This window comes from Drosophila hydei, unplaced genomic scaffold (genome assembly GCF_003285905.1).
Source record: "Drosophila hydei strain 15085-1641.00,03,60 unplaced genomic scaffold, DhydRS2 tig00008135-arrow-pilon, whole genome shotgun sequence".
NCBI classification, from domain to species: Eukaryota; Metazoa; Arthropoda; class Insecta; order Diptera; family Drosophilidae; genus Drosophila; species Drosophila hydei.
In genome coordinates, this window is record NW_022045844.1 from 344,583 (window position 1) to 371,691 (window position 27,109).

The 27,109-nt window shown below is 41.0% G+C and overlaps 9 protein-coding genes and 2 non-coding genes across 12 annotated transcripts; 7 read left to right on the forward strand and 4 right to left on the reverse strand.

The window, feature by feature from the left end:
• The first annotated feature begins 6,899 nt into the window (after nucleotides 1-6,899).
• LOC111598683 (claspin) lies at nucleotides 6,900-11,218 on the forward strand. Its single transcript, XM_023314046.2, has 7 exons — nucleotides 6,900-7,975; nucleotides 8,034-8,284; nucleotides 8,345-8,935; nucleotides 8,991-10,262; nucleotides 10,322-10,583; nucleotides 10,644-10,976; nucleotides 11,036-11,218. Exons 1-7 carry the CDS (start codon nucleotides 7,097-7,099, stop codon nucleotides 11,153-11,155), a joined length of 3,708 nt encoding a protein of 1,235 aa, XP_023169814.2. The 5' UTR covers nucleotides 6,900-7,096; the 3' UTR covers nucleotides 11,156-11,218.
• Nucleotides 11,219-11,291: 73 nt separating this feature from the next.
• Nucleotides 11,292-12,829, forward strand: LOC111598688 (peroxisomal membrane protein PMP34). The gene is made up of 3 exons (XM_023314052.2): nucleotides 11,292-11,692; nucleotides 11,774-11,834; nucleotides 11,996-12,829. Exons 1-3 carry the CDS (start codon nucleotides 11,621-11,623, stop codon nucleotides 12,814-12,816), a joined length of 954 nt encoding a protein of 317 aa, XP_023169820.1. The 5' UTR covers nucleotides 11,292-11,620; the 3' UTR covers nucleotides 12,817-12,829.
• Nucleotides 12,830-12,976: 147 nt separating this feature from the next.
• On the reverse strand, nucleotides 12,977-13,929 carry LOC111598689 (THUMP domain-containing protein 1 homolog). The gene has a single exon (XM_023314054.2). It carries the CDS (start codon nucleotides 13,885-13,887, stop codon nucleotides 12,991-12,993), a length of 897 nt encoding a protein of 298 aa, XP_023169822.2. The 5' UTR covers nucleotides 13,888-13,929; the 3' UTR covers nucleotides 12,977-12,990.
• An 87-nt stretch (nucleotides 13,930-14,016) lies between these two features.
• Nucleotides 14,017-15,555, forward strand: LOC111598686 (bifunctional peptidase and arginyl-hydroxylase JMJD5). Its single transcript, XM_023314050.2, has 2 exons — nucleotides 14,017-14,337; nucleotides 14,390-15,555. The coding sequence occupies exons 1-2, from the start codon at nucleotides 14,074-14,076 to the stop codon at nucleotides 15,320-15,322; spliced, it is 1,197 nt and encodes a 398-aa protein (XP_023169818.2). The 5' UTR covers nucleotides 14,017-14,073; the 3' UTR covers nucleotides 15,323-15,555.
• A 4-nt stretch (nucleotides 15,556-15,559) lies between these two features.
• Nucleotides 15,560-17,057, reverse strand: LOC111598690 (B-cell receptor-associated protein 31). The gene is made up of 3 exons (XM_023314055.2): nucleotides 16,966-17,057; nucleotides 16,304-16,878; nucleotides 15,560-15,915 (listed from the first exon to the last, which is right to left on the reverse strand). Exons 2-3 carry the CDS (start codon nucleotides 16,802-16,804, stop codon nucleotides 15,721-15,723), a joined length of 696 nt encoding a protein of 231 aa, XP_023169823.2. The 5' UTR covers nucleotides 16,805-16,878; nucleotides 16,966-17,057; the 3' UTR covers nucleotides 15,560-15,720.
• A 97-nt stretch (nucleotides 17,058-17,154) lies between these two features.
• LOC111598691 (protein DPCD) lies at nucleotides 17,155-17,943 on the forward strand. The gene has a single exon (XM_023314056.2). The coding sequence runs from the start codon at nucleotides 17,240-17,242 to the stop codon at nucleotides 17,915-17,917; it is 678 nt and encodes a 225-aa protein (XP_023169824.2). The 5' UTR covers nucleotides 17,155-17,239; the 3' UTR covers nucleotides 17,918-17,943.
• A 16-nt stretch (nucleotides 17,944-17,959) lies between these two features.
• On the reverse strand, nucleotides 17,960-18,697 carry LOC111598692. Its single transcript, XM_023314057.2, has 2 exons — nucleotides 18,622-18,697; nucleotides 17,960-18,568 (listed from the first exon to the last, which is right to left on the reverse strand). The coding sequence occupies exons 1-2, from the start codon at nucleotides 18,643-18,645 to the stop codon at nucleotides 17,975-17,977; spliced, it is 618 nt and encodes a 205-aa protein (XP_023169825.1). The 5' UTR covers nucleotides 18,646-18,697; the 3' UTR covers nucleotides 17,960-17,974.
• Nucleotides 18,698-18,805: 108 nt separating this feature from the next.
• On the reverse strand, nucleotides 18,806-20,187 carry LOC111598687 (UPF0415 protein C7orf25 homolog). Its single transcript, XM_023314051.2, has 4 exons — nucleotides 19,956-20,187; nucleotides 19,570-19,896; nucleotides 18,962-19,513; nucleotides 18,806-18,902 (listed from the first exon to the last, which is right to left on the reverse strand). The coding sequence occupies exons 1-4, from the start codon at nucleotides 20,103-20,105 to the stop codon at nucleotides 18,825-18,827; spliced, it is 1,107 nt and encodes a 368-aa protein (XP_023169819.1). The 5' UTR covers nucleotides 20,106-20,187; the 3' UTR covers nucleotides 18,806-18,824.
• A 75-nt stretch (nucleotides 20,188-20,262) lies between these two features.
• LOC111598684 (splicing factor 3B subunit 3) lies at nucleotides 20,263-26,923 on the forward strand. Of its 2 annotated transcripts, XM_023314047.2 has the most exons (11): nucleotides 20,264-20,397; nucleotides 20,675-20,936; nucleotides 21,223-21,588; nucleotides 21,833-22,307; nucleotides 22,370-22,704; nucleotides 23,433-23,740; nucleotides 23,976-25,953; nucleotides 26,138-26,183; nucleotides 26,361-26,425; nucleotides 26,606-26,656; nucleotides 26,727-26,923. In XM_023314047.2, the coding sequence occupies exons 2-7, from the start codon at nucleotides 20,711-20,713 to the stop codon at nucleotides 25,947-25,949; spliced, it is 3,684 nt and encodes a 1,227-aa protein (XP_023169815.1). In that variant the 5' UTR covers nucleotides 20,264-20,397; nucleotides 20,675-20,710; the 3' UTR covers nucleotides 25,950-25,953; nucleotides 26,138-26,183; nucleotides 26,361-26,425; nucleotides 26,606-26,656; nucleotides 26,727-26,923. The 2 variants fall into 2 exon arrangements, with proteins under 2 accessions (XP_023169816.1, XP_023169815.1); XM_023314048.2 differs by lacking the exons at nucleotides 23,976-25,953; nucleotides 26,138-26,183; nucleotides 26,361-26,425; nucleotides 26,606-26,656; nucleotides 26,727-26,923 and adding an exon at nucleotides 23,053-23,173 and having other exon boundaries at nucleotides 20,263-20,397; nucleotides 23,433-23,513.
• On the forward strand, nucleotides 26,216-26,297 carry LOC111598774. The gene has a single exon (XR_002751393.1). It is a non-coding gene; the product is annotated as a small nucleolar RNA Me28S-Gm3113 (small nucleolar RNA).
• Nucleotides 26,463-26,537, forward strand: LOC111598775. Its single transcript, XR_002751394.2, has one exon. It is a non-coding gene; the product is annotated as a small nucleolar RNA Me28S-Cm788 (small nucleolar RNA).
• Nucleotides 26,924-27,109: the final 186 nt, after the last annotated feature.

A 27,109-nucleotide genomic window follows, 5' to 3' on the forward strand; every position in this document is an offset into this window, starting at 1 on the left:
TAATGCAATTATAAATTAAAAAGTTTACATATATTCAAAAGTCTAATTAAAATTCATTTATGACTTTCTCGAAATTCTTCAGATTTTTGCACATTCATAATTTATTTATGGCAATTTGTGTCTAGAAATAAACTTCTTTTTATCATTTCGCCAATTAGACGAAAATGTTTGCTCTCGCGTTGATCTTACCTTCAGTTAGTGTTAATCCCTAGCGCTGTTTTATTGTTGTAATCCCTTTTTTGAGAACCGGTTGCTTGCGAGTGAGAGAGATGGAGAGTGTGTAAGAGAGAGAAAGAGATAGAGATAGATGGAGAATGGCACTGCGGCTGCCGTCGAGCGTGGATCACGTTTGGCTTTGGCTGTATGGCTCGACTATAGCCTGGCTCAACAACTGTATTCTATATCTGTTCAGATTTCGCACAAAATATATTTCAGGAGCAAAGCGATTTGCTCGTCTGTTTTTTGTAACACTTTCAAAGTATTCGCACACAGAGTCGATAACGCGAGCGCGGCTCGGACGCGATCTAGTTGAAGTTGAAGTGTTCAGGACGAGTCGGTACTCGATATCGGTATCGGAATCGGTATCGATATATGTATGCACTGCAGCAGCGTCGCACCTCCAGCTCAGAGACACTGACTCGTCGCACACAAAGTTGAAATGAAAATGCGGCTGGGCCGTATCGCTAACCAAGATTTTATATCGCGTGAAAGTTTTGACCCCTTTCTGTTTTGCAGCTCGCTAGCTCGCTCGCTCGGCAGCCGCTTCGCTCCAGCGCTGTCGCTGTCGCTGCCGACGCCAACGCCAAGAGAGCACGCGAGAGCGAAAGAGCGCCAGCTGTGCGAATGTGGGAGAGTGTTTCTATAGTAAAATGCAAAATATGCCGTTTTCGGCTATTCGGCTTTTCGGTTATTCTGTCTGTCTGTCTTTTTGGCGCCCCGACCAAAGCCGACCGAGTCCAAGCCTCGTCGAACTGCGAACCCGTTACAGCTACTTTTCATTTCAGCCCGCTTTCTGCGCGCTTTTGTTTTTGGCAGCGTCGTCGCCGTCGTCGTCGCCGTGTCAAGGTAACGGATGACGTCGAGTGCGTCGCCGCGATTGCCTAATTCCCATTGTTATTCACAAAGGGATGCGGCTGATTCATTTGTTATTTGTCCATGTCTTTTGCTTGTTATTCTGGCCAATGCATTGGAAAATTAAATTATGGCCACGTTATGCAATCGCTAATGATATAATGCGCCCAACTAACTCTACATGTAATAAACATAACTGTTTGTGGCGACAGTTTTTTGGCTTTCTTAATGGCCTGACTAAATCATCATTAGGCGTTGACCTTTGTTGCAGGCTAGCGGAAATAATTAAATAACTTAATTTGCTGCAAATTACCGAATGCATTGTTTCATCTGAAAGACACAATAAGAAAACTAGACTGAACGGGCATGAACGACTGCCAGATACACTAAGTGCCGAAAAGCTCTTGGCGGACGTCTGTCAGTCTGCAACTTATGTCATGATCGAGGTTGCTTAAGTAGACTCAGGGGATCAGAACATATACTTAGATATGTATATGAGGTCTTCCAGCAACCTCTCATACCCCTCTATAGACTGTCATTTACCTTAGAGTATACAAAAGCACATATCATCAATAAGTAAACAAAGTAACTGCAAAAGCAAGTTTGTTGCCTGAGTCTTTTGTTTCTGCCATGCATTTTCAATGCAAGAAATTAGTTAATTAAATTGTAAAAGTAGTTAAAATATATAAAAATGCAAATTGGTTCAATTTCTAAGAAATATTGAAAGTTATTCGGGCAACCTTTTAGGTTATTTATTGCAGCCAAGTGTGATAAATTATAAACAATTTAAATTGGATATTGTTATATAGCTGTTATATATATTATAATAAATTTATTTGCGACAACAACACAATCTTACACAATCTGTAAATTGTGCTAAAAATTCGTTAAGCACTCGAAATATTTCGAAAATCAGCTCAATTTTGAATGATGAAATTGCAGAAATTACCAAAAAAGGAATGACAACAAAATGTGCCACAAATTCGCCAAAATATACATAAATGTTAAAGAAATGTAGATATATATATGTGACTGGCTAAAAATAACTTTTGTAGATTGTGCTTTGAACTTTCATTTATGCGTGGTTCGCTGGCGGATTTGCCGTTGGCCAATTCAAGCGCCTTGCCTTGCCTTGCCTCGCCGTGGCTGCCCAAGCGATGACAACATTTGAGAAGGCACGAAGTAAAGCAAAAGAAGAGGCAGCACAAAGCCATGGGACACACCCGGCTAATCGAAAGAAATCGAAAGTTCCGGCTTGGTTGCCATTTCATTAAAGGCATATGGGCACATGACTTGTTGTTATAGTAACTGTCGTTGTTGCTGTTGCTGTTGCTGCTTGGCAGTTGTCGCGCGCCAGATCCGGAGTGAATCACATGTTGAGACTCTGATGACGTTCGCCCGCGCTGCCAGCGCCTACCTGCGTAGTATTTGTTGAGCTAGTCTCAGCTTTTGTGCTCATCATCAAAACATTGAAAACGGAATTGCAGACGAAATTGGGTCAGGGACGTGCTCAGCATGCTAATCAAATTATGCTTATACTTTGCATGTGACGCACAGCTTAATTCGAAATTGGGAAATGCGGGCACTTTTCTAGCGGGTACTTGAAGGTTGAACTGAAGCTTAATTCTGTGGGTGCGACGTGTATGCTCAGTGAGGAAATTAAGGCAGGAAAAGTAACTTTATAATGGCAGGGATATGCAGACTTGAGAGCTGCTGAAAATAGTCATTAACTTGGTAGAAATAGAAATATAACACAGATCAGTTGAGCATCGAGATCAAAGCGCTCAAACATGCGTACAGACGAGCGGGCAGACATGGAAAGAGCTAAATCGACTCAGCAGTTGACTCTGATTAACATTTACAGAATTTATGGGGTTGACCACGCCTCTTAGTGCATCTTACGTGCATGCCGCGCCTTCTTTTGCATCTTAGAAATAACACAAAAACATTCATCTTCAAATCTCATTTTCATATTAACCCTAATTTCCAAATGCAATGGGTTCATGCTTCATAGCCTGTATCTATACCCTTTACTCTTTGTTGATATTGTGTCTCAAGCTAGAACCTAGGCCTAAGCTCAAGTCGCGAATCCCATAAAGAAGAGCTGGCTTATCGACTCTGTCTACAGCTACTCATTCGTAATATAAATTGCCAAGCATTGGGTAGCCCTAACAAAACTCTATATAGCTCAAAGTACTCTCGTAAATATATATATATATATACATATTTGATCTCCATCCAATGAACGCTTAATCACTAAAATGTGATCTTCACTCAATGTCCGCAGCAGCGTTTGATAAATGAGCAGCAAACCGAAGTTCATTTTTCACACATTATTTCCAATCGGGGAAAATCGCTGACGGGCAACAACAACAACAGCAACGAGATCAGAAATTGGTATCTCTCTTCAGATTCATTCAATTTCGGTTTCAGTTTCATTTTCATTTTCAGTTTAGGTTTTTTGTTTTGTTTTCGAACACAAAAACGAGTTATATGACAACGTTTTGCACAATTCGCTTGGCTTTTCTTTCTGGCTTTATCGCTGTGCAGTTACGGGTATAACGGTGCCTGGCTCTTAAGCTCTTATTGTTTATTAAACAACACAACAACACAAGGCAGGGCCAAGTCGGCCAAGTCGGGAGCGCACAAATGATGCCAATCATTATGCAAGTCTGATCCGAGCTTCGGTCAACGCGCTCGTTGGCATCGCCGCTGGGTCGCCGGCTGCTGGGTCGCTTTGCTCTCAGCTTCACTTTCCATTTCTTTTGTCAGCTGCATTAAACATATATAAACATGTTTCTCTTTTTGCTGCCGTCGGCCCTTAATTGCACTCTATCAGAGTCAGAGGCAGAGTCATATGCTTATGCAGCACAATGCACAATGAACCTTGAATCAAGGCTGCCTATTGAATGAGACAAAGCTCAAAGCAGCTCAATAATTATAAGAGTCAACTATAGCTAGCTTCAGCTATTAGAGTATTAAGTTTGGGACGTTGTTTAAAATAGAGAAGAGAACATGAAAACAGTAGATAGAAAGACGCATCACTTATCACTTAGAATATATGAGAGAGTTCAAGGCAGCCGATTATCCATCTATAAGACTTTACAGACTGAAGCTTTCCTTTTCTATTTTTTATTTTAAAAACTCTCTTTCAATCACTTTTAATTCTAAAATATAGATATAAATGGCTATTTCCAAAGACTTATCTTATGGCTTTTCACATCTTGTCGCGTTTCTGCATCCGCGCAATTGCTTTAATCGATTTCTCGCTCTTGAGTTATTGTTTTTCTTTATCGGCCTTTGGCTGTTGCGCCCTTTTTTGCCATTTTTGTCTATTGCTGCATAAAATGCGGCTTAATTATTGTCTTATGCATATGAAGGGGTGTGTGTGAGTGTGTGGTCGTTGCCTGCGCCTGAGTCATACGCCATATATCACTTTCACTTGGCACAGCAAAAATGACAACAGCAGCGAGCAAAAATCTCAATCAGGCAAACAACCAAAAACCAGACAGAAAAACCCTGCTCTCCCAATCCCCTAGTGTTTATCCCCTCCTCTTATACCCTCTCTTTTCGTTCCTCTATCTCCTTCTTTCCTACAGCCAAAATCCCACTGTCTCTTTTCTTTTCTGCTATTTCCTTTACCTTCTGTCTGCCTCTCTCTTTCTCTATCTGGTTACCTCTTGGTCTGACCTCAGCTTGCAGGAACTGCGCCTGAGGAATTTGCATTTCATTGTGAAATATCGGTTTGCACTCAACACTATAAAAATGCCTTTAAATAACGCCTTGCTACTCTATGTGGCAGCTGCACACACACAAACATAGTTGAGTTGTTGCAAGATCATCGAGTTGCATAAGCACTTAACTGCTTTTGCCAAAAAGAAAAAAGCGAAGTAGAGGAAGAAGAAAAGCAAACACAAAAGTTTTCTAAAGCCTTAAGAAATAACGCTTTGTTTGCCTTTGCAATAATTTCCAATTGGAATTCCAAGTCGAATACGAACACCGAAGACAAATAGCCAATAAGTATTTATCTAACTCATTTTGAAAGACGATTTATTGTGTTTTTTTTTTATCGTATATCTTTAAGTTTAGTCACAAGATTTTCACTTTCATTCGCTGACCAAATAGCCAAAGATATTGACAGATATCAGATGTATATGTGTGTGTGTGTGTGTGTGTGTGTGCATATGCAAATTAGGTGAACAACCGTAAGCAAAATCTTTTGCTACAGATATGAGAGAAAGATGGCCAATACAAGCAGCAGTTTCAGCTAAGAGCCAAAAACTAACAGGCCACTATCAACTACCAGCATACGCAGTTAACAGTTAAAAACTTTTTTTAACTTCTTTCTTTTTGGCAAATGAAAGAGAAATTGTTCGCCCGGCCGACGAGAAGAAAAAACAGATTTTATATGCTAATTCGGACTACAACTTTGCAGTAAAACTCAGCTCTTAAGCGAAATGATATATGAGATGATAGACTAGTTTTGCGTGATTGTTGGGGGAGTTTGCAGCTGTTAGTGCTTATCCAAGATAAAAACGGTATATGATATATTAAAAAAGATATCAAGTCTTAATGAGCTATCAAAGCGTTTAAGCTGTATGCATAAAAATATCTTAAGTATTGTTTTACAACATTTAATTAAGATCATAAGCATAACTAGCTGAAAGTTTATTTTCTATGTTTAATATATAAATATATATAATTATTTCATATATTTTTATAGATATTGAATCGTTGAAAGGGCATTTGTTATTCAGCTAACTGTAGCTTGTTATTATTTGGCCTATGCTGGACTTTATTTATAGAAATCTATTATGAATTTTTTTTGCCAGAAAATAAATAATATGCATAACTTTGGCAAACAGTTCGAGTTCGCTTTCTATGATGGGTTTTTGCGTAGGACTCGCTGGCAGAAATGTTGCGCAACTAAATCGAAGCATTTGGCAACGCATTAAGCAGCGATTATGTGGCACAGAATAGTGCTCACAAAGTGAAAAGTCGATCTGCTAAATGGAATTTGACACCTAAGTAAAAAAATAAACAATTTGGTTGCGGTTAGTGGCTTTTGCTTTCGTTAGAAATTAAATATTAGACACGACTTGGCTCGGACAGAAGCTTTAATTAAATTTGTATGCCGTTTATGCCTAAAATGGATAAATATTGGGTTTACTGAATGCCATTAGGGCAGCGTACCGGGGTTACTTAATGACCCAAACAACAATTTTTAGCTGTAAACTGTGAAAGAGAAATGGGAAAAAAGATGCGGAGAAAGCAACACAAGACAAAATCAAACCAACTGCAACAATTCGCTAAACTTACAACAGCAACAGCCAACAGAACAGGTGATATATTTACAGGTGAATCTCTCTGTGTGTGTTGCAAATGCAAATGCGATTTGATTATCTTCACGATTATTTTCGATTGTGTTGTTCAGCCTCATGTAGTTAGTTGTTAATTGATGAAATTATTCACGGTATTGGGGCTTAATGTGTACGCATTTCAGAAAATGTTAATTAAACATTTTGCGAGCTTTGAATCATTCGATTGCTCAATAAACGGTTTTCTAACCGGTTTAATTGAGCGGTTTTTCGATGAGGACTCCGAATTTTTCATAGAATAGCAAAGATACACACCATAAGCAGCTATATTTTCAGTAGCAAAATGAAACATAGGCTGACAGCAAATATATGTGTTAATTCTGATTTCATTTCAAAAATGTTAACAACATGAAAATAATTTTTACGCTTGCACCGAAAAATGTTAACCGGTAACCAAAGTGTATACTGAATTTTATCAAAGACACAAACCATACACAATAACAACACTAGCTAAACAAACTGATCATAAATATATGGTGCCCAACCGCTGTACTTCTAAATGGCACTGCCAACCTGCGTCAAATGAAACAGCTGTTGTTGTTCGCGCCAAATTGAGCTGCACTGCGCCTATATGTGTGCGTGTTCAACTGCGTTTTATTTGTGTTTTAAATTTTATTTGGAAGAAGTAAAAAACCTGACCCAGAAATATGAGTGCAACCGTTGCAGAAACTGCAACAGCAGCAGAAAATGCTGAGAAGCCAGACGATTCAATGGAAAAATTACAAATGGACGATGAAGACGAAAATAACGTGTCTGTTGAAGATATTTTGGGTGGTGAAGCGTTGCTGATGTCGGACAGCGATGATGACGAGACGCCTGCACCAGCAAGTAAACAAATATCGCCCACAAATAGTGACCCAAAACTACAGGACAGCGATGATAATCGGAATGAAGATACAGCAAAAGAAGTAGTGGAGGAGATTGTAGCACCCAAGCATAAAAAGAAGATATCAGCAATAATTGACTCTGATAGCGAAGAGGAGCGAGAAAAGATGGAGACATATTCAGGGACAGCAAAATCAGAAGAGAGGGAAATCAGTCATAAGGAAGAAGAAGAAGACGTAACGACAAAGAAAAATATATCAGCAATAGTTGATTCTGACAGCGAAGACCAAGATGTAGAAGACAAAGATTCTGAGAAAACAGCAACAATAGATACGACAAACAATGATGCAGAAGAGGACGAAGGCCTACCGTCAAAACCTAAGCCTAAAAAAAAAATAAGTGCAATTATTGACACGGACAGCGAAGATGAGCAGCAGGATAAAGAGGAGGAGAAGAGAAACAACAAACAAAACAAAAACAAGAAGTCAGAGAAGAAAAAGAAACAGCGATTGGAAAGCGATGATGAGCCGAACTCCCAGTCGAGCGATGACGAATCAAGTGACAAGGAACCAAAAAATAAGCTTAAAGGCATTGTTGATTCTGAATCCGAATCGGAGCGTAGTAATAATGAAGAGCCAACGGAACAACAGGAGACAACTGACACCTCTAAAGACAAACAACGCAAAGCCAAGCCCATGCGGGTGAGGAACCAAATCATTATGTAAACAATTCATGAAATTAAATTTTGTTTCCTTTCAGGCCTCAGCTAAGAAAGCTTTAGATGGGATGCAGGCTATTCAAAGTGAACAGCAAAGGCTGCATAGAGAGGCACATATTACCGTGCCCTACCATCAACCCAAGCCCCGCACGCTGAAAGAGTTCCTTAGCAGACGCACAATCAACAAACCACTTGCAGTGGCTTTGGCCGGCGGAAGCCCCATGCCAAGCAAAAAGGAACCTAGAAGATCATTAGCTCTACGCATGAATAACGAGGAGTTGCAGGCATATGCGTAAGCTAATGCTTACTTAGCTAATTGAATAAATTCTAAATTAAAAGTAATTTTATACAGCAAACTGATGGAGGAACGCGCCAAGGAAGCCACCGAGTTCTTTAAATCTGAATCGGAACATGAAGATGAAGATAGAGATGAAGATGAAGACGCAGAGGATGAACCTATGGACACAAAAGATAAAATAGATGAAGGGGACACTGAATTAGGAGACCAACTGGAAGAAAAAGCAGTTTCTGTTGCAACTGAGGATCAGTTAGCTCTTCCAGAAACCGAGCCAGTACTTGAGAACACTGCAGAAGTCACTGAGGCCGAAGCACTAGAAGATAATCAAGCGATGGCTGAAACCATTTCGCCTACTAAAACAAGACTGGTAACTGAGATTGTCGAGTTGCCCAAGCTGGATTTAAGTGCTTTGGACATTGAATCGCCTTCAAAGCCCTCTACGCCACGTATAAGTGAAGTCATACGACGTCTAAAAAATGAGAAGAGCAGCGATATTAGCCCTTCATTGAAGGGTGATGCCAACATGGTCATTGATTTGGAAACGGGTGACATGTTTACCAAGAAACCAACGGGAGTTGATGATTTGCTGCAGCGTCTGATGAAAACACGAGAGGCTAAAAAGCACAAGACTACGGAGACTGTTAAGTGAGTAAAGAAATAGATTAATTCGTTTCTATATTTAATATTTAAATCTATTCAGCATATTGTCAGCTACACATGGTAAGCTGGAGCTGTCGAAGGTGAGCATACATTTGCATGAGGAGGAGCCTGTCAACAAGGAGCAAAAGCCAGGCGCAGCCTACCTAAAGCTGCAGGATCATCTCAAGACATTGATAACCAAAAAGCGAATGGAAGAGCTGCGCAAAAAGAAAGTTGAGGAAATGGAAAATACAATTGATGAAGCAGAGGAAGATGAAGATATGGATGTAGATGATGCTGAACCTGCAGAATATGAGCCACATACAAAGCCTAACAAAAGTGAACTGATAATTAATGATGATGAGGAAATTGTTGATGAAGAGGATGCGGTAGAGGTTGAAGGTGTAGACGAGGATGAAGATGTGGAAGTTGAAGGTGATGACGAAAATGCATGTTTGGCGTTAGAGTCAGCTGAAGAGGTATCCGAGCAAGAGGAAACTAGTAGCAGCGATAGCGAACCAGAAGACCAGACACATCCGAGTAAGCGTAAAAATCGTATTATCCGCGCATTCCAGGACGACAACTCCGATGAAGATGATGTGGATTTGCTTCAGACGCCCAAGCCAAGCAATGTGCTGCCAGTGACAAGCGACGATCTACAATTATCTGCCCATAAGCTGTTCGACACGGAAATTCAGCGCTCGGCCAGCGACGAAGAGAACGAACTGCTTGGTCTGTGCTCCGGAAGATTTACTCAGTCTGAAACTTCATCAGCAGCACCAACGGTTGGAGCATTTATTAGTCAAATTCCCATAACCCAAACAACTCCAAGCACTCAACCCGAAGAATTGGAGGCCCTGTGTTCGGGCACTTTTGAAACACAGCAAGCACCAGAGAGCAACAAAATACTGTCCAGCGATGAGGAGGCAAAGGAACAATTGGAGACTGAAAAGCCGCGACAGAAAAAATTGACTAAGAAGAGGCAAAAGAAGAAGGCCAAATTGGGTTTCTCCGATGATGAAGAAAGCGAGGATAACTCAGATGACAATATGGACGAGGCGCAGGCAGATAGTGATGTAGAAAAGCCCGAAGAAGTACCAGAGACATTCGTTGACTATGACTCTGAAGAGAATGAAATTGTAGTCGAAATGACAAAGAAAGATCGTAAATTACGTGCATCGAACTTTGTGGAGAAGGAAGCTGAATTATCTGAATCGGAATGGGGCTCGGCTGATGAGGATGAAAAGAACATGGACTGCTACGATATAGAGCTTGGTGACGAGGATCAGTTTGATCGGGAGAAAATCCGTAACGAACTGGGACAGATTCACGCGTGAGTAGATAATGAAGCTTATTTACGAATTATCTTTAAGGGTTTTTCCATCCCCTCAGACGGAAAATGCTTGACCAGGACATACGAGAAGTGCGTAAGATAAAGGAGATGCTCTTTGAGGATGAGGAGGGTGCAGTGCGTCAGCGTCAGTTTCGTTGGAAAAATTCGGATAATGGTTTAGGCTTTAGCTTAGACGATCCCCGCAATCAGAACGGCGATGGTGAAGCTTATGAGGGCAGCGGTGATGAAGAGAACGAGCATTTGTGGAGGAAGATTCGCTACGAGCGAGAGCAGTTGTTACTCGAGAAGGGACTAAAGGGGGTAATTAACAAGTTGGAAGTATGAAGTTGGATCACTTGAATAATATTATTGTATTCATAGGCAGCAGCAGGCAGCGCCTCACCTCTGTCACCCTCTGTGGCTAACAGCAATGCAACTATTCGCAAGCTAACCATAATAACAGCTAAGAAAACTACAGTGGAGGCAAAGAAGAGTTCACCATTCCTGATCTCAAAAAACACACAGCAGCAGCAGAATCAACAGCGTGCGGCGCGTGGATCGTTTCTGGTACGGGATAAGGAGACACTTAGCAAACTAGCTGGTTTGACGAAAGGCTCAGCTGGTGATGTGGACGGAACAGCTGGCACTGTTTCCGTAAAATCTGCCAAAGCTAAGAACTTTGTCTTTGCCACGTTAACTGAGGAGGAGCATGAGGTTGGTGCCATAGTTAAATTTAATTGTTTCCACTGTTCAATTTATCTATTAACTTGCAGAGTCAAAAGCGAAAAGCGGCAGATTTGTTAAATAGCAGCAGTGAGACGGGCATTAATTTTATGAAAAAGCCGAAACTGGAGCCTCGCCGTGAGAAGTGCCTTATCGATCAACTGCTTTAAAATTAAATTAACTTTTAATTAGATATAATTTGCATTAAATATAAATTAAAGATAACATGTCTTTGAATATTGGTGGCTAGCCACTTTTCCGTCTTACAACACTAGTCCAGTGCAGCACAACCCCTGCTGTCACTTTGCAACACTACACGGCTCTCCCAGAAAAATTAAAACAAAAAAAAAACAGCAAAATATTAATGGCAGCGCTTAATACAAATATCATCCAAAATAGTATTACTAATTGATTGAAAGTAAATACGATTAGCGGGTGCAACATCCAACCGAACGACAAAGTTTCACTCTGGATCCGCGCTAATCTAATCTGACTGCTATCGTTTTGAATATACGTTTACACCGGCGTGCGAGACAGTTAAATCAATCAGTCAGTCGGTAGATGTCCAAAGACGCCGTTGAATGTGCATTAATTAAAATTAATAGACAAAGTCAGTCAAATTATCCAACAAAAATATGGTGTCACAATCGAAAATTAGCCAGGTGTTCAGCTATCAAAACTGGGTGCATGCCGTCTCTGGCGCAGCCGTAAGTAATTCCCTAAAATTGGGACTAAAGTTCAATTACTAAAATGCACAATATATATAATCCAATACATTATTTACACAGGGCGGCTGCATAGCAATGAGCACATTTTACCCACTGGATACCGTGCGCTCCCGTTTGCAATGTAAGTTTTCGACTAATCAAAAATTTTAGTTGATAAGCAAATTGTATAGATAAAGATTGGACGATTGGACTCCATGGAATTAACTTTAATTTGATATATGTAGTTTGATAGTGCAAGCAAGTTCATTGATTGGTTTCTCTATTTTTCTCATTTATTTGCAGTAGAGGAAAGCGGCGAAGTGCGCAGCACAAAACGTGTGATCAAGGAGATTGTATTAAATGAAGGCTTCCAGGCGCTGTATCGTGGACTTGGTCCTGTTCTGCAAAGCTTGTGCATTTCGAATTTTGTCTACTTCTACACATTCCATGCCCTCAAAATGGTAACCTCGAATGGCGTACGTGGACAGCAGAGCGCTTGGAAAGATCTTTTGTTGGGCAGCATTGCGGGCATCATAAATGTGTTTACAACGACCCCGTTTTGGGTGGTGAATACGCGTTTACGCATGCGTAATGTGGCTGGCACTTCTGACGAAGTGAACAAGCACTATAAGAATCTGCTGCAAGGCCTTAAATATGTGGCCAAAACGGAAGGACTGCCCGGCTTGTGGTCAGGCACCATACCTTCTCTCATGTTAGTCTCGAATCCCGCGCTTCAATTCATGATGTATGAACTACTCAAGCGGAATCTGCAGATATTCACGGGCGGCGAAATGGGCAGCCTAAGTTTCTTTGTAATCGGCGCTATTGCAAAAGCATTTGCCACTGTGTTCACCTATCCACTGCAGTTGGTGCAGACCAAGCAACGTCATCGCACCAACGATATGACCAATACGCCATCCACATCCCAGCAAGCAGGCAAGCAACAAACCACGCCTTCGATGCTGGAGTTAATGGTCAGCATACTGAAGCACCAAGGCATTGGCGGTCTCTTTCGTGGACTGGAAGCGAAGATTCTACAAACGGTGCTAACGGCTGCACTGATGTTTATGGCCTATGAGAAGATAGCTGGAATAGTCAAGATGCTGTTGAAACGATCTGCCTAAGAAACTTTTAGTCTATGCGTAATTTAACTATAAATTTAGATGTAAATTAAGTGGACACGATGGGATATGGAAACTGATAGCACACATGTACACTCCAAAGGTAGCCAATAAGGGTGAATGTTTATGCAATCAGAAAACATAAACAGAGTTTAACCAAATTAATAGTAAATTTTATTAGTCTTCAACAGCGGTAACTGCATTCTCAATGGATTTCTTAGTACTCTCAGTTTCCTGCTCTGCAGTTGCATCTGTCTTAGAATCGCCTACGTCATTTGTCTTCTGCCCATTGATATTTGCCAGCTCGGCTAAATTATATTTCTTTAATTCTAAATAGTTGTCCACAACACTCAACAGGCACCAGCCTCTCAGCACCTCAACGATGATTGACTTTTTGGCATTTTGCAAATCAACCTTGTTGCCTATGTTCTTCGAGTTAACCAATTCGGCTAGTTCTTTTATTATGGTATCCCGCTTGATTTGCTGATTGTACCGATGATTGAATATAATGCCATATGTAGTTGGCTCCTTCAAAAAATGTTTGTCGAACAGCGCTCCAGCTGCATTGATTATATCTGGCATATTAGAGCGACATACAGCTTCAATAGGCACTAGACGTAGCACAAAGCGTGACATGGCTTTGCCCGTTGTTTTAATGTCGTCGACAATGTGTTTGCCAAGTGCCACTGGATCCTCCAATTGGGTGCGTATAAATAAACAGTTCGTAGTGCCCGTGTCCACGTTTTGGAAGCGTTGTTTCCGTTGTGCAATCATCTCACGGCATTTTGCCACAGCTGCATCCAAATCGTCACTATCAGACTCTTCACCAGCTTCCACATTTGCTGCCTGCTTGCTTTCATCTGGCTGCCCCTCTGGGCCGTACAATTGGTCAGCATAGTGGTTAAGTAAATTATAGCATTCGCGCACGCATGCCTTTTCGTTCATATTGCAAGTTACAAGAAAACCACGTTGTCCTGGTTGTAGCACTTGTTTCTTGCTTTGTTGGAAATACTTCTTTTTGCTATGTTTAAATTTATTATTAACCATTTTGGATTTCTTTATGGCCGGCTCCATGTCACGTTCAACGAATATTTTTTAGACGGCGCGCAGTGCGGCCATACTTAAAATACTCGAATACTTGGTATAAAAAATACACGTTTAATACTGCAAAGTGCAGCATTGTACAGCACTAACAAAGGATCAGCTGCTTGGGAACCGTTTAAAATATGGTTAGCCGGCTTTATTTAGTTTAATCTACCAATGGTAGATTCAATAGATCATATTGTGAAATTGCTGCCCCGTTTTGCGGACATAGAAGAGCTGCTGCAAAATGAAGTTGAAGCGAAATATATACTAAAACGAGCAGCAGACTACTTTGGAAATCCGCATTCAAATGGAGAAGAGGAGATTTCATATTTAATCTGTGCATTGGTGGACAAAAACTGGGAACACATTCATAGTGGACATTTTAGTAGCGTGCCGGTGACGATAAGGAAAATATATGCACTAGGTTGCTACTTTAAGGTGATATAGCTTATACTGCAAATCAATAAATTATAACGATATCTTTAAGTAGATTTTCTTTTTGCTGTTGGAAGACAGAAGCTTGGAACAGCGCGAGCTATGTAGCGCTATTTTGGACGAAGCACAATTGTTGGGCTGCACAGATAAGCTGTATGAAAAATGCAATGAATTAAAACAGGCACTAATGAAATACTTGGACAAGGATGCTATCAAAATGACTATGAACCCGCTACCCATTTTAGCACCTGTCGAACGGCGCATTACAGACTGTGATATACCTACACTAGATGCGCCAAGCATTATGGAATTTCGCATAAAATGCTATCAAGAATTACAGCCCACACTGCTGCTTAACACGATTAATCATTGGCCAGCGATGACTAAATGGCGCGATTTGAATTATCTACTAAAAGTAGCTGGAAATCGCACCGTACCAATTGAAATTGGCTCCAATTACGCCAGCGATGAGTGGTCTCAGCAGCTGGTTAAGCTACGTGACTTTCTCTACCGGCAGTTTAGTCAGACAAAAGGAGATCAGGAGATTGAGTATCTAGCGCAGCATGAGCTCTTTGCACAGATACCAGCACTGCAGGCGGACATCTGTGTGCCGGACTACTGCACTGTTTCAGCTACTAATGAAGCAGATGTAGATATTAAAGCTTGGCTAGGACCACGTCATACCATCTCACCCATGCACAACGATCCCAAGCATAATTTGTTATGCCAAGTGTTTGGCTGTAAGCGCATTATATTAGCTTCCTCTGCAGACACCGAGTATCTGTACCCTCACGAAAGTGAGTTTCTCAACAACACTTCACAAATTGATGCCGCTAAACCGGACTTTGATCGTTTTCCTTTACTAAAAAGTGTACGTTTTTATAAGTTGTTGCTACAGCCTGGCGATTGTTTATATTTACCTCCCAAGTGGTGGCATGACGTGCGCTCCGAAACAGACAGCTTTTCAGTTAGTTTCTGGTGGGAATAGCTAAACGAATGAGTTCGAGGTGTATCATAGATGATGTCATTTCTTAAACGAAGTCTGTGAAACATGAATCACAAATAGTTTGCTTTGTGAGTATTCATACGATTTTGTTATTTATTGAAATAGCCAACGAACTTTTGGCTGTGGCAAACAAAGTATAAAGTCTACTAATTAATACAAAGATTATAAATACAGCTTGTGAAGTTGAGAGATAATAATAATAGATAACAGTGAAACATGTGTATTAACAGCTAAGCTTTTATTTCGTTTGTTGGTTATGTTATCGATTTATAATCTTCATTAATGTTGATATATCTCCAGTTGATGCCTTTGCCTCCACCGCCATGTTATAAGTCTTATCATTCTTTAAATGTGTATTTTGCGCTCGATATGAAAAGCGCTTAGTCATCCTTAATGGACGCACTTTTAACTCCGCCACCAATGGTTATTTGCTTCTGCAATTTGCTGTACTCTTCAGTGAGGCGATCATATTCACGGTGCAAACTCTCTGCTTGGGACTTGACTGCTTCCTTATCCTTCTTCTCGCGGTTCAAATCGGAGGTCAACTCTTGAACGCGTTCTTTTAGCTTGTTGAGCTGTAAAACGAGTATCGACTATATTTGAATACTTATCCACGGAAAGACTGGGTCTTTTCTTTTGTGTGTGTGAGTGTATGTGGACGGGGGATATTTTGGGAATGTCGTTTCGAAAACTTAGTATAATCTGGCGTTGAGTCCTTGCACACGTTTCCGCAGGCGTGACAACTGTTTAAAGAGTTTACGAAGAATTTTACTTTGGTTTCATTTCTTGATTCTCGCCCAACACTTTCCATGCGGGTATGTTAAAAAATTGCCTTGATTGTACAGCTGGTAGTAGCAAACGGTCTAAGTGTTAGGTGGGTGGCAAAGCTCTTTAAACATGCCTGGCCTGGACGATGTGCAAAAACTCCAAATGCCAACTATAAAACTACATGAGTTGACTTACCTCATTCAGGGTAGAATCTTCAGTGGCCTCCTTGGCTTTGTCGGTCTTCTCTGTCAGCAGAGAGCGAGCAGCGGCCGTTGCGCTCTGGGCCTGTTTCATGGAGGCTTCGCTCTGTGCTAGCAAATTAGCCTGTGCCGAAATCAGTGTCACCAACTTTCGAATTACCAGAACAAGGAAAATGGCAAAACCGGAAATATAAAAGTTACGCTGGGCACGGAACAATCTCATGCTATGCTGCATCTCTACGTTAAGATGTACATCGCCGGTATTGTCAATGTTGGAGTATTTGCGCATTTCGCGAATAGCCTCCAGCAGAAACAGCACCAACACACCCATGATTAGGAAAAAGTAGAGATGCGCTTGTTGGGCCAGCATGGCCAGAAATTTGGATTTAAAGAAACGATTCCATTTGTACGGGCTTATTCCGGGCAACACTAGCAGCAAAACCACTGCAATTTCTGTATACAGAAAAGCGGCGATCAAAGTCCATACCAAACTCATTTTTGCTACTTTTCCAATACAAAAAGTGAAAAGTTTTCTAGTTTTTCTAGTGTGCGCTTAAAGTTTTTTCTCCTCTGCAAAGAGTTAAGAATATTATTTTTTTTAATTAGTATGAAACACACACGTCCAGTTAGCCTTTGTATCTATTTATAAACACGTACCGTATATTGGCTTACTTTAAATAGCTTTAGACATTAAAATACAGCTGCAAATGATGAAATATGCGTATTTTTATGTGCTCATTCGCGGCCACGTCAACTTCGCCGTCTTAATTTTTGACAACTATTGAAAAGAGTTGGCAGCCCCATTTCATTTTGCTTGTAAACAAAATACGGACAGCTGATATCTGACAGCCCTGGTTGCCAGGGTAAAAAAAAACAAAATGTGCTTTTGCGCCATCGATCAAATTCAGACAAAGTTTGTAATATTCATAAAATGTCCTATCAACATTGGTTAAATTATTTGCAATCTGCTGAGAAAAACTCAATGATCAGCAACAAGCTGCGCAAGGTGCTCTACAAGTTTCCAGATGGACAACAAATGGCTGAGGAGTACAATATGGATACAGGCGTAGTGCAAAGGCGAGCTTGGCGGAAATGCAAACAGCTCATGGGTGAACCCGAGTGGGAAATAGAGCTGGGCGAAGAGCCGCGCCAACTTAACTGGGCTGCCGGCAATAAGCCCAACGCATATGGCGCCGGCGGTGGTGATGCGGACACCATGTCTGGTGCAGAATTCACATTGCGAGAGAGCAATACTGCTCCATTGCTAACCAAACGAATTACAAAGAAAAATATTGAATGGCGCATACGTAATTTACCCTACCCTATAGATATGTATAACGTTCGTGCAGATGCTGAGCAGCGAGCAATCGTCGTGCGCACAAACAATAAGAAATACTATAAAGTTATATCTGTACATGAACTGGATCGTTGCGGCGTACCCCCCGTCCAGGCCAATATAAGCACTCATCATCAGTTCAACACACTCATCATAACCTACCAGAAACCACCAATACTCTGTGAAATGGAGGCACAGGTTTTACTGCTGCTAAAAGACGTGGAGACGGAGACAGATGTGGATGATTTGTTAAAAGGTTTGCTGGCTAAATAATAAAACTCAATATGTAAAATATACATACAAACTAAAAGATTTATATTTAACTACAAACTACTTTTGAAAACTTTCGGCCATACCAATATAGCTGGCCAGGGATGGAGCAGACGAACTGGTAAACATTGTATAATCAAATGAGGGTAGCTCCAATGGAGTGAGGGAAGGCATCTCATGCTCTGAGCTACGTTCAAGCGTGGAAAGGCTGTGGAATTCCTGGCTTTCCGTTTGAGGATCGCTGTGGATCATAGTTTCCACTTTAAGCTCCACTAAAGCAGGGGTGACTTTTCGTTCAATGGTCGAGGTGAACTTAGCATCGAAGTCCTGTACGGTTTTGTCAATGGCCTTGGCCACGGACTGAGCTGAACCTACTCCCTGTTCTGGCCTCAATGGAAGCATGGGACTTGTTTCCTTAAGCTGGACGAAATCTTTCATCTTTGTGAGTCCATGTTGCGTTTTCCGCATCTCGATTTGCCGAAGTTTGCGCTGAAAGTCAAGCGTTAAGGTATCGAGCACTTCTTTCGACTTTGCCAGTTGAACATTTTTGTAGGCATCCTGTAAATATATTAGCGAAGTCTCCAATGCCTTTATGGCTTCTTCATAGCGATGGTGCCGTATGAAACGCTCTGAACGGCGTTCGTGGAAATGTGCCTATACACATTGATAATGATATACAAGTTTTTGAAAAGTTATCTTTTATTTACCAAATTTAGCGGTGCACAATCCATGTTTTCTGTTCTTTGTTCTTGTTTACCTGCGGAATACGTTAGCTGCTTGGCAACTCTGTATCACAGTTGGTCTACCGATAACTTGAACAGCTTATCGAAAAATAATTATCGGAACAAATAAAAATATCAAATTGAATTTTTTGTATATACAAGTCAGAAGTTTTAATAAATTAACAACATTAGATCGGAACAGCGGTTGCCTGTTTACCCTCAGTAAGCGCACGTGACGCATGCACAAAAACGGGCACGTTTATGCCCTGAAAATAAATCAAAAGTAACTAAAATTGTCTTTTATCATGATAAAAATTACACTCACCTGCATTTTAGCTGATCTAACAAAAGCTTTATTGGATGTCACTGTAAAAATTTTACGATCCATGCCAAAACTGAATATTTTTAAGCTTCGTTCATTTACTTTAGCTGTAAATCGTATGTTGGAAAACTCTGGCGGTATCGTCTCGACATCCGGATACACTGTTACACGTTTCATCAACTCTTCAGCGAGTTTGCGCTCACTCGGCCCGCCCAATACATTGAGAATGTTTTGAAATGCATCGTTGGCTAATTGGCAACACACCAGGCGCTTGTCTTTAAATATTTTGTCGAGTATTGGTTTAACTGGAGATTCGCGCTCTTTTTCAGCCTGTTCAGTTAGAAGCGGTTCTTTAAACACGTAATGGCAGCCGCCATTTGAAAGAGCGCTCACGTAAGCCAGCAACGTAGTCACATCTAAGTTTAATTCATTTGACAAGGTGGCATACTGATCCAAATCCAAGTCGGGATCTTCCAACGAGGCAGTTTGCACTCCCATTTCCTTGAGCTCATCGTGCAACGAGCTGTCAATTTTATTGGAGAAGTAAAAAACAATCTAAAAAAGATATCACTATAAATATATCAAAAGGTAGATGGAGAATTATTGTTAACCTTGGGGCGTTGAAACATGCAGAAGTGCAGTTCGCTTGCTTCTAGATAATCGCTTGCCTGATCCAAGACACTGCGTGCGCCAAAGCTGACGCAGCCTTTGGCAGCATCTTCGATAGATTTAGAATTGCGTGCTATTACTTTTATCCACTTTAGACCGTTATTCGCAACAATATCTACACGCAGAGGACTCTCACGCGATTCGAGATTAAATACTGCATTTATATCTACAACTCCTTGTTGCAGGCGCAGCGTTTTTATTAGAAATTCATAATTAACGAAGTTGCTGCTTGTAATGTGATTCTCCTTTAAGGTTTTGGTACGTATAACCTGAATTTAAATATGGGTTAACTATTAATAGCCTCTTTAGTTTGCTAAAAAAGTCAAACCTTTTCCAAAAATTTAAGTTCCTGTTCTATTTTCCTTTGCACTTTGGCTACTCCTGGAATGTCTTCGAATTCGACCAAAGATTTCTTAAGCTCTTCGCCTAGCCGGATTTTGTCATTGGCTTCTGCATATAGAGCATTCTCCATCTCCATTGCCACCTGCTGAGCTTAAAAACTTTTTCGCTCGTACTTTAATACTATTGTCATCGGCCAGCTGATCGACCAGGGCTACCAAATCGAATTTAAAATTATTGTTATCGAAATGAAAGCAGCTCTGCAATGAGTACTGTCAAAGGCCGGCCGCGTTTTATTCCATCCATTTTCTCTTCACCGGTCAAGCCAAGCGGCAGCTCTGAAAATGACGCCGCTTGAGTGATGTGAAAAAAACTTAATCCAAACGCATCATTGTTAAAATGTGTTAATTCATTGAATAAAATTGAAAAAGGTAATTAATTAAGATGTTATATACTTGAATTACATAATATTTTAATGATAGTTGTGCACGAAGTATCTCCAGAAATCAGAAATGTCTGTGCTTTGGTCGCATTATATAGCGTGCAAAATTAAAAAATCAAAAGCTGCTTACTTCGCATCGTTAGGCGGCACGACTTTCGTTACTGTGGCCTTGGTATTATTAAAGCAGTACATATTCGCTAAGATATTAATATTAGGTCTATATGTGTTGGTCGTGTCTAACCTCAACATTACATTTTTTTCTTCAGTGCAACTGTGTAAGCTGGAAATAGCTCTGCTTCAATATGTACTTGTATAATTTGACGCTCCAAAAGGGCACCGGCGTCACTCATGCCGTGCACGGAAATTTCTCGGGCGGTAAGCAGCAGGAGGTGCTGCTGTCACGTGGCAAGTCGCTGGAACTACTGCGGCCTGATCCCAACACAGGCAAAGTCCACACTTTGATGTCGACGGAAATATTTGGTTGCATCCGTGCGCTAATGGCCTTTCGTCTAACCGGTGGCACAAAAGGTTGGTACAGTTTGTATTTTATTTATTTCTTACATTAAATATATATTGTATTCAATGTCTGTATGCACAAAACCCAATTGAGACAACTTTGTTGGTTGTTCCCAGTTCGACCTTATTGTATGAGTCTAAGTGCGATAGTAATTTGACTTGACGTCGCATTTGCTATGACCCATAACCACATGGCATGGCGAATTGAAACTTCGAGTTACAACAAATTTTACCTTCAAAAAAGTACAGTTTTATTGCTTCCAATATAATATTAGATTATTTATTTGGCTTCTCATAGATTACATTGTCGTGGGCTCAGATTCTGGTCGCATTGTAATTTTGGAGTACATTCCAAGCAAAAATGCCTTGGAAAAAGTACATCAGGAGACTTTTGGCAAATCAGGTTGCCGACGCATTGTGCCGGGACAGTACTTTGCTATTGATCCCAAGGGCCGTGCCGTGATGATTGGTGCTGTTGAGAAACAAAAGTTAGCCTATATCATGAATCGAGATACCCAGGCACGACTAACCATATCTTCGCCTCTGGAGGCACACAAATCGAACACCTTGACTTATCATATGGTGGGCGTGGATGTTGGCTTTGACAATCCCATGTTTGCTTGTCTGGAAATCGATTACGAGGAAGCCGACTTGGATCCATCAGGTAAGATTATGCCTATCTAAAATGTGTTCTGCCCTTTGGCGCTTTAATTCACAGTGCATAAGGATTATATACCATTGACACTGTTATGTACTTAGCGCTAGATAAATGTGACCACTGAACCATTGGTGCTGCTGTAATTACCTAGCTGCACTTCACTGATTTGTGGCCCACACCCTTTTCCATTTACTTTCAAATGGTTTTCCCTTACAACTTTGCATTAAACATAGCTTTTATTAATTTGCAGGTGATGCAGCTCAACGCACGCAACAAACGCTCACATTTTACGAACTTGACTTGGGCCTGAACCATGTTGTACGGAAGTACTCGGAGCCACTTGAAGAACATGCGAACTTCTTGGTTTCTGTGCCGGGTGGCAATGACGGACCCTCTGGTGTGCTTATCTGTTCGGAGAACTATTTGACCTACAAGAATTTGGGCGATCAACACGATATTCGTTGTCCCATACCACGTAGACGCAATGATCTTGATGATCCGGAGCGAGGAATGATTTTTATATGCTCTGCAACTCATCGCACCAAAAGCATGTACTTCTTTCTACTACAAACCGAGCAAGGCGATATATTCAAAATCACCCTCGAGACTGATGACGATGTGGTGTCCGAAATTAAGCTAAAGTACTTTGATACAGTCCCCCCTGCGACAGCGATGTGTGTGCTGAAGACGGGCTTTTTGTTCGTAGCCAGTGAATTTGGCAACCAGTAAGTAAAATAGGAGATTTAAACCTTTTCTTCGCATTCTAACCTTGTTTGTGTTTTTATAGTTATTTGTACCAAATAGCACATCTGGGCGATGACGATGATGAACCTGAATTCAGTTCTGCAATGCCATTGGAGGAGGGTGAAACGTTCTTCTTTGCTCCACGTGCATTAAAGAATCTCGTTTTGGTTGATGAGCTGCCTTCCTTTGCGCCTATTATCACCTCACAAGTGGCTGATTTGGCCAATGAGGATACGCCACAGTTATATGTGCTTTGTGGACGTGGACCGCGCTCCACACTGCGTGTACTGCGGCATGGTCTTGAAGTGTCAGAGATGGCTGTCTCCGAGTTGCCCGGTAATCCAAATGCCGTATGGACTGTCAAGAAACGAATTGACGGTGAGTCGAGAACAAAGATTTAATTTTATCTTTGTGCTTATTTATTAAGTTTAGACCTTAAGCTTGATAGCTATGAAATATTTCTAATAATTTAACTGGTGCATTGATGATATAGAACACGATACCCCAAGATAAACAAATAATATTGCTATATATGTACAGGTTGTGCTACGATTGTTGATTTAGATTTTTAAAATATTTGCAAAGATTTTGCTCTCTGCTTTGTGACCCATTTCATTAACCGATATATGATTCATAAGAAACAGCAACAATCCTAGCCTATATACCTATATATAAACACGATCCAAAAGCCACAAGTTATCAACCACCAGTTCTCTCTTATTTCAGGCGCTTAAACACAGACGTCAACTGTTTGTTGTGTGACTATTGAACAGATATAAAAAACGAGTTATCCAATACACTCGTGTATAATACTTATAATTTATATTTGTCTTTTGTGAAGCGATAGGTAAGGCAACATTACTGCAGCTCTTAAGTCAACAGATACTACAAAACAAATGCTACAAACCTCTATTATTGAATATTACAATTAAGACTTGACATTGAACATGATGTGATTACTTATCAACCGTGTTTCAGCTGAATTTTACATTGATTACAATTTGATAACCTGATTATTCAATGTCACCAAATGCCCTTAAAATGGTATATTTTCAAAGAATATTTAATTGACGATCAAACTTTTTGTATTGTGCTCCTACTTTTAGACGAGTTTGATGCCTATATCATAGTCTCCTTTGTGAATGCTACACTGGTTCTGAGCATTGGAGAGACCGTTGAGGAAGTGACGGACAGCGGCTTTTTAGGCACCACGCCAACATTATGTTGTGCTGCACTGGGCGACGATGCTCTGGTCCAAGTTTATCCAGATGGCATTCGTCATATACGCTCCGATAAGCGCGTGAACGAATGGAAGGCGCCTGGCAAGAAATCTATTACCAAATGCGCTGTGAATCAACGGCAGGTGGTCATAACGCTCTCTGGTCGCGAGTTGGTTTATTTTGAAATGGATCCGGTAAGCATTTAATAAAGTATATAACAGAAGAGGATATTTTAGTACAGTAAATCTATCGCTATTCATAAGCTGTATGTAAATCCTCTACACATTGCGCTGATGACAAAAACACGAAAAAGAACAATCATGTTGAGACACTTTGTGTCCTGCAGTGCTGAGCAATCATTACGCAATGCATTTTCATTAACTAAATCTTATAGATGAAGATTACTAATTGGAATTATTTTACTTACAGACTGGTGAACTGAACGAGTACACGGAACGTTCGGAAATGCCTGCAGAGATTATGTGCATGGCTCTGGGGACTGTACCAGAGGGCGAGCAACGATCTTGGTTTTTAGCTGTTGGTCTGGCTGATAACACTGTACGCATTCTTTCTCTGGATCCAAATAATTGCCTCTCTCCCTGCTCCATGCAAGCGCTACCCTCACCAGCCGAGTCGTTATGCTTGGTCGAAATGGGCCACACAGAGAGTACCATCAATCCCGGCGCAGATGATGATGTGCCAACGCAACGCAGCGGCAGTAATAAGGGCACCATCTATTTGAATATTGGATTAAGTAACGGCGTCTTGCTGCGTACAGTGCTGGATCCTGTATCAGGCGATTTGGCGGATACGCGAACACGTTATTTGGGGTCGCGCCCGGTAAAGCTTTTCCGTATCAAGATGCAAGGCGCAGAAGCTGTGTTGGCCATGTCTAGTCGTACTTGGCTGTCTTATTACCATCAGAATCGTTTTCATTTGACGCCTTTATCATATGAGACTCTAGAATATGCTTCGGGCTTTTCTAGCGAGCAATGTAGTGAGGGCATTGTGGCTATATCGACGAACACACTGCGTATCCTTGCATTGGAAAAACTAGGCGCCGTCTTCAATCAGGTGGCCTTTCCATTGCAGTTTACACCGCGGGCCTTTGTCATACATCCGGATACGGGCCGCATGCTAATTGCCGAAACGGATCATAACGCATACACCGAGGATACGAAGAATACACGTAAGGAGCAAATGGCTGAGGAAATGCGTAGCGCTGCTGGCGACGAGGAGCGTGAACTGGCCAGAGAAATGGCCAATGCGTTCATTAATGAAGTGCTACCAGAGGATGTATTCTCTGCCCCCAAAGCAGGACTTGGCTTGTGGGCTTCGCAAATACGCTGTCTAGATGCCATGCACGGCCAAACAATGTTCAATGTACCCCTGACACAGAACGAGGCCATCATGTCTATGGCCATGCTTAAGTTCTCCGTTGCTGCAGATGGTCGCTATTATTTGGCAGTGGGCATTGCAAAGGATCTACAGCTGAATCCACGCATCTCACAAGGTGGATGCATTGATATCTACAAAATTGATCCGACCTGTTCGGCGCTGGAATTTTTGCATCGTACCGAAATTGATGAGATACCCGGCGCATTGTGCGGTTTCCAGGGTCGCCTACTTGCTGGCTGTGGCCGCATGCTTCGCATCTATGATCTGGGCAAGAAGAAGATGCTGCGTAAGTGCGAGAATAAACACATTCCCTACCAGATCGTCAACATTCAAGCGATGGGCCATCGTGTCTATGTCTCTGATGTTCAGGAGTCTGTATTCTTTATACGCTATCGTCGGGCCGAGAATCAGCTCATTATATTCGCCGATGACACCCATCCACGTTGGGTAACGGCTACAACTCTCTTGGATTATGATACCATTGCCATTGCTGATAAGTTTGGCAATTTGAGCATTCAACGCCTGCCGCATTCGGTCACCGACGATGTAGACGAAGATCCCACTGGAACCAAGTCGCTCTGGGATCGTGGATTGCTGTCTGGGGCCTCACAGAAGTCTGAGAATATATGCTCATTCCATGTGGGAGAGATCATCATGTCGCTACAGAAGGCCACGCTCATTCCTGGTGGCTCCGAGGCACTCATCTATTCCACATTGAGTGGCACCGTTGGCGCGTTTGTGCCGTTCACCAGTCGCGAGGACTACGACTTCTTCCAGCACCTAGAGATGCATATGCGCAATGAGAACCCACCTTTATGTGGTCGCGATCATCTAAGCTACCGCAGTTCATACTATCCTGTAAAAAATGTGCTGGACGGCGATCTGTGCGAGCAGTATTTATCTATTGATGCAGTGAAGCAAAAGAGCATTGCGGGTGACATGTTCCGCACGCCGAATCAGATCTGCAAGAAGCTGGAAGACATACGTACACGTTATGCGTTCTAAATAGGTGAGTAAACTGTACAGATTATATAAGATGTGGGTAATATGTTACCTGATGATAAAGCAATTACCTTGGGACACCTATGACATATGCCTTGATTAGTGTTAATATTAAAAAACTGACAGGACTCGATGAAGTTACTAAAATAAATTCGGATATACTTATTGATTTCATGTCTTGTATTTTGCAGGTGATTCTGGATGATTTAGGACTCGCAATTGCATGTTTTTTATAAGGTGAGTTTTCTTGAAACAATCTTTGGTTTAAATGATTTTATGATGAGCTAAGTTTTTACCTTGGGACACCTATGAAATGCCTTGATTAGTGTAAATTGATAATTGCTGATAATCAATTAAACTTAAAATTACTTGCTTATTTTATAAATATTAATAGATTCCTTTGATCTATTGCAGTCTCATAAACAACTCGACTATTTAATCTATTGGAAGCTTGGATCCCATTTGCAATAGCTGAGAAGGTAATTAACGATTTACTAATAAAAGGCTACTACAAACACTTTACGATGATGTTTTTACATATGTTAGACTAATGAAATAATTTGATTGTAAATTAATTACTGAGTTCAAAGTTAAAAATCTTTTAATTTGAAAAAGTGAATCTACGCCATACTCATACATTTTTATTTTCTTTTTTGCAGCTTTCTTGTAGCTTGGATTCCTTGGTTGGTTGAGATCTAAAATATTTATAGGTAAATTGGAATTTAAATTAAAATAATACTAAAACAATTGCTAATTATATATTTCTCTTCTTCATTGCAGTTTAAATATGTATTTGGTAATGCTTAGATGTAGGATGCACATTAATACACGACATACACAACCACTAAACGACTGCCTATTTATACTAGATTTAATTGTTGCATAAAGTCAACATTTGTGCAACATACTTAATTGCCACACTTTGTAATTTAAGCCACAATATTACTCTAATAATAATAATAAATGTACACAAAGCACAAAGTGGGTCTTAATTTGCATGTGCTTGTTAGCCAAGTGCTCGGATTGCTGCTTAGTTCTTGGCCTTGTTTGTCTGTACTGGCTGCGCTGCTCTAGCGTTGTGGCATGCCACGAATATCAGCTGAGCATTTCTCGTTTTCTCTACCCATCTCTCTGTGGTATGTGCGCAATATCAAATTGTTGTA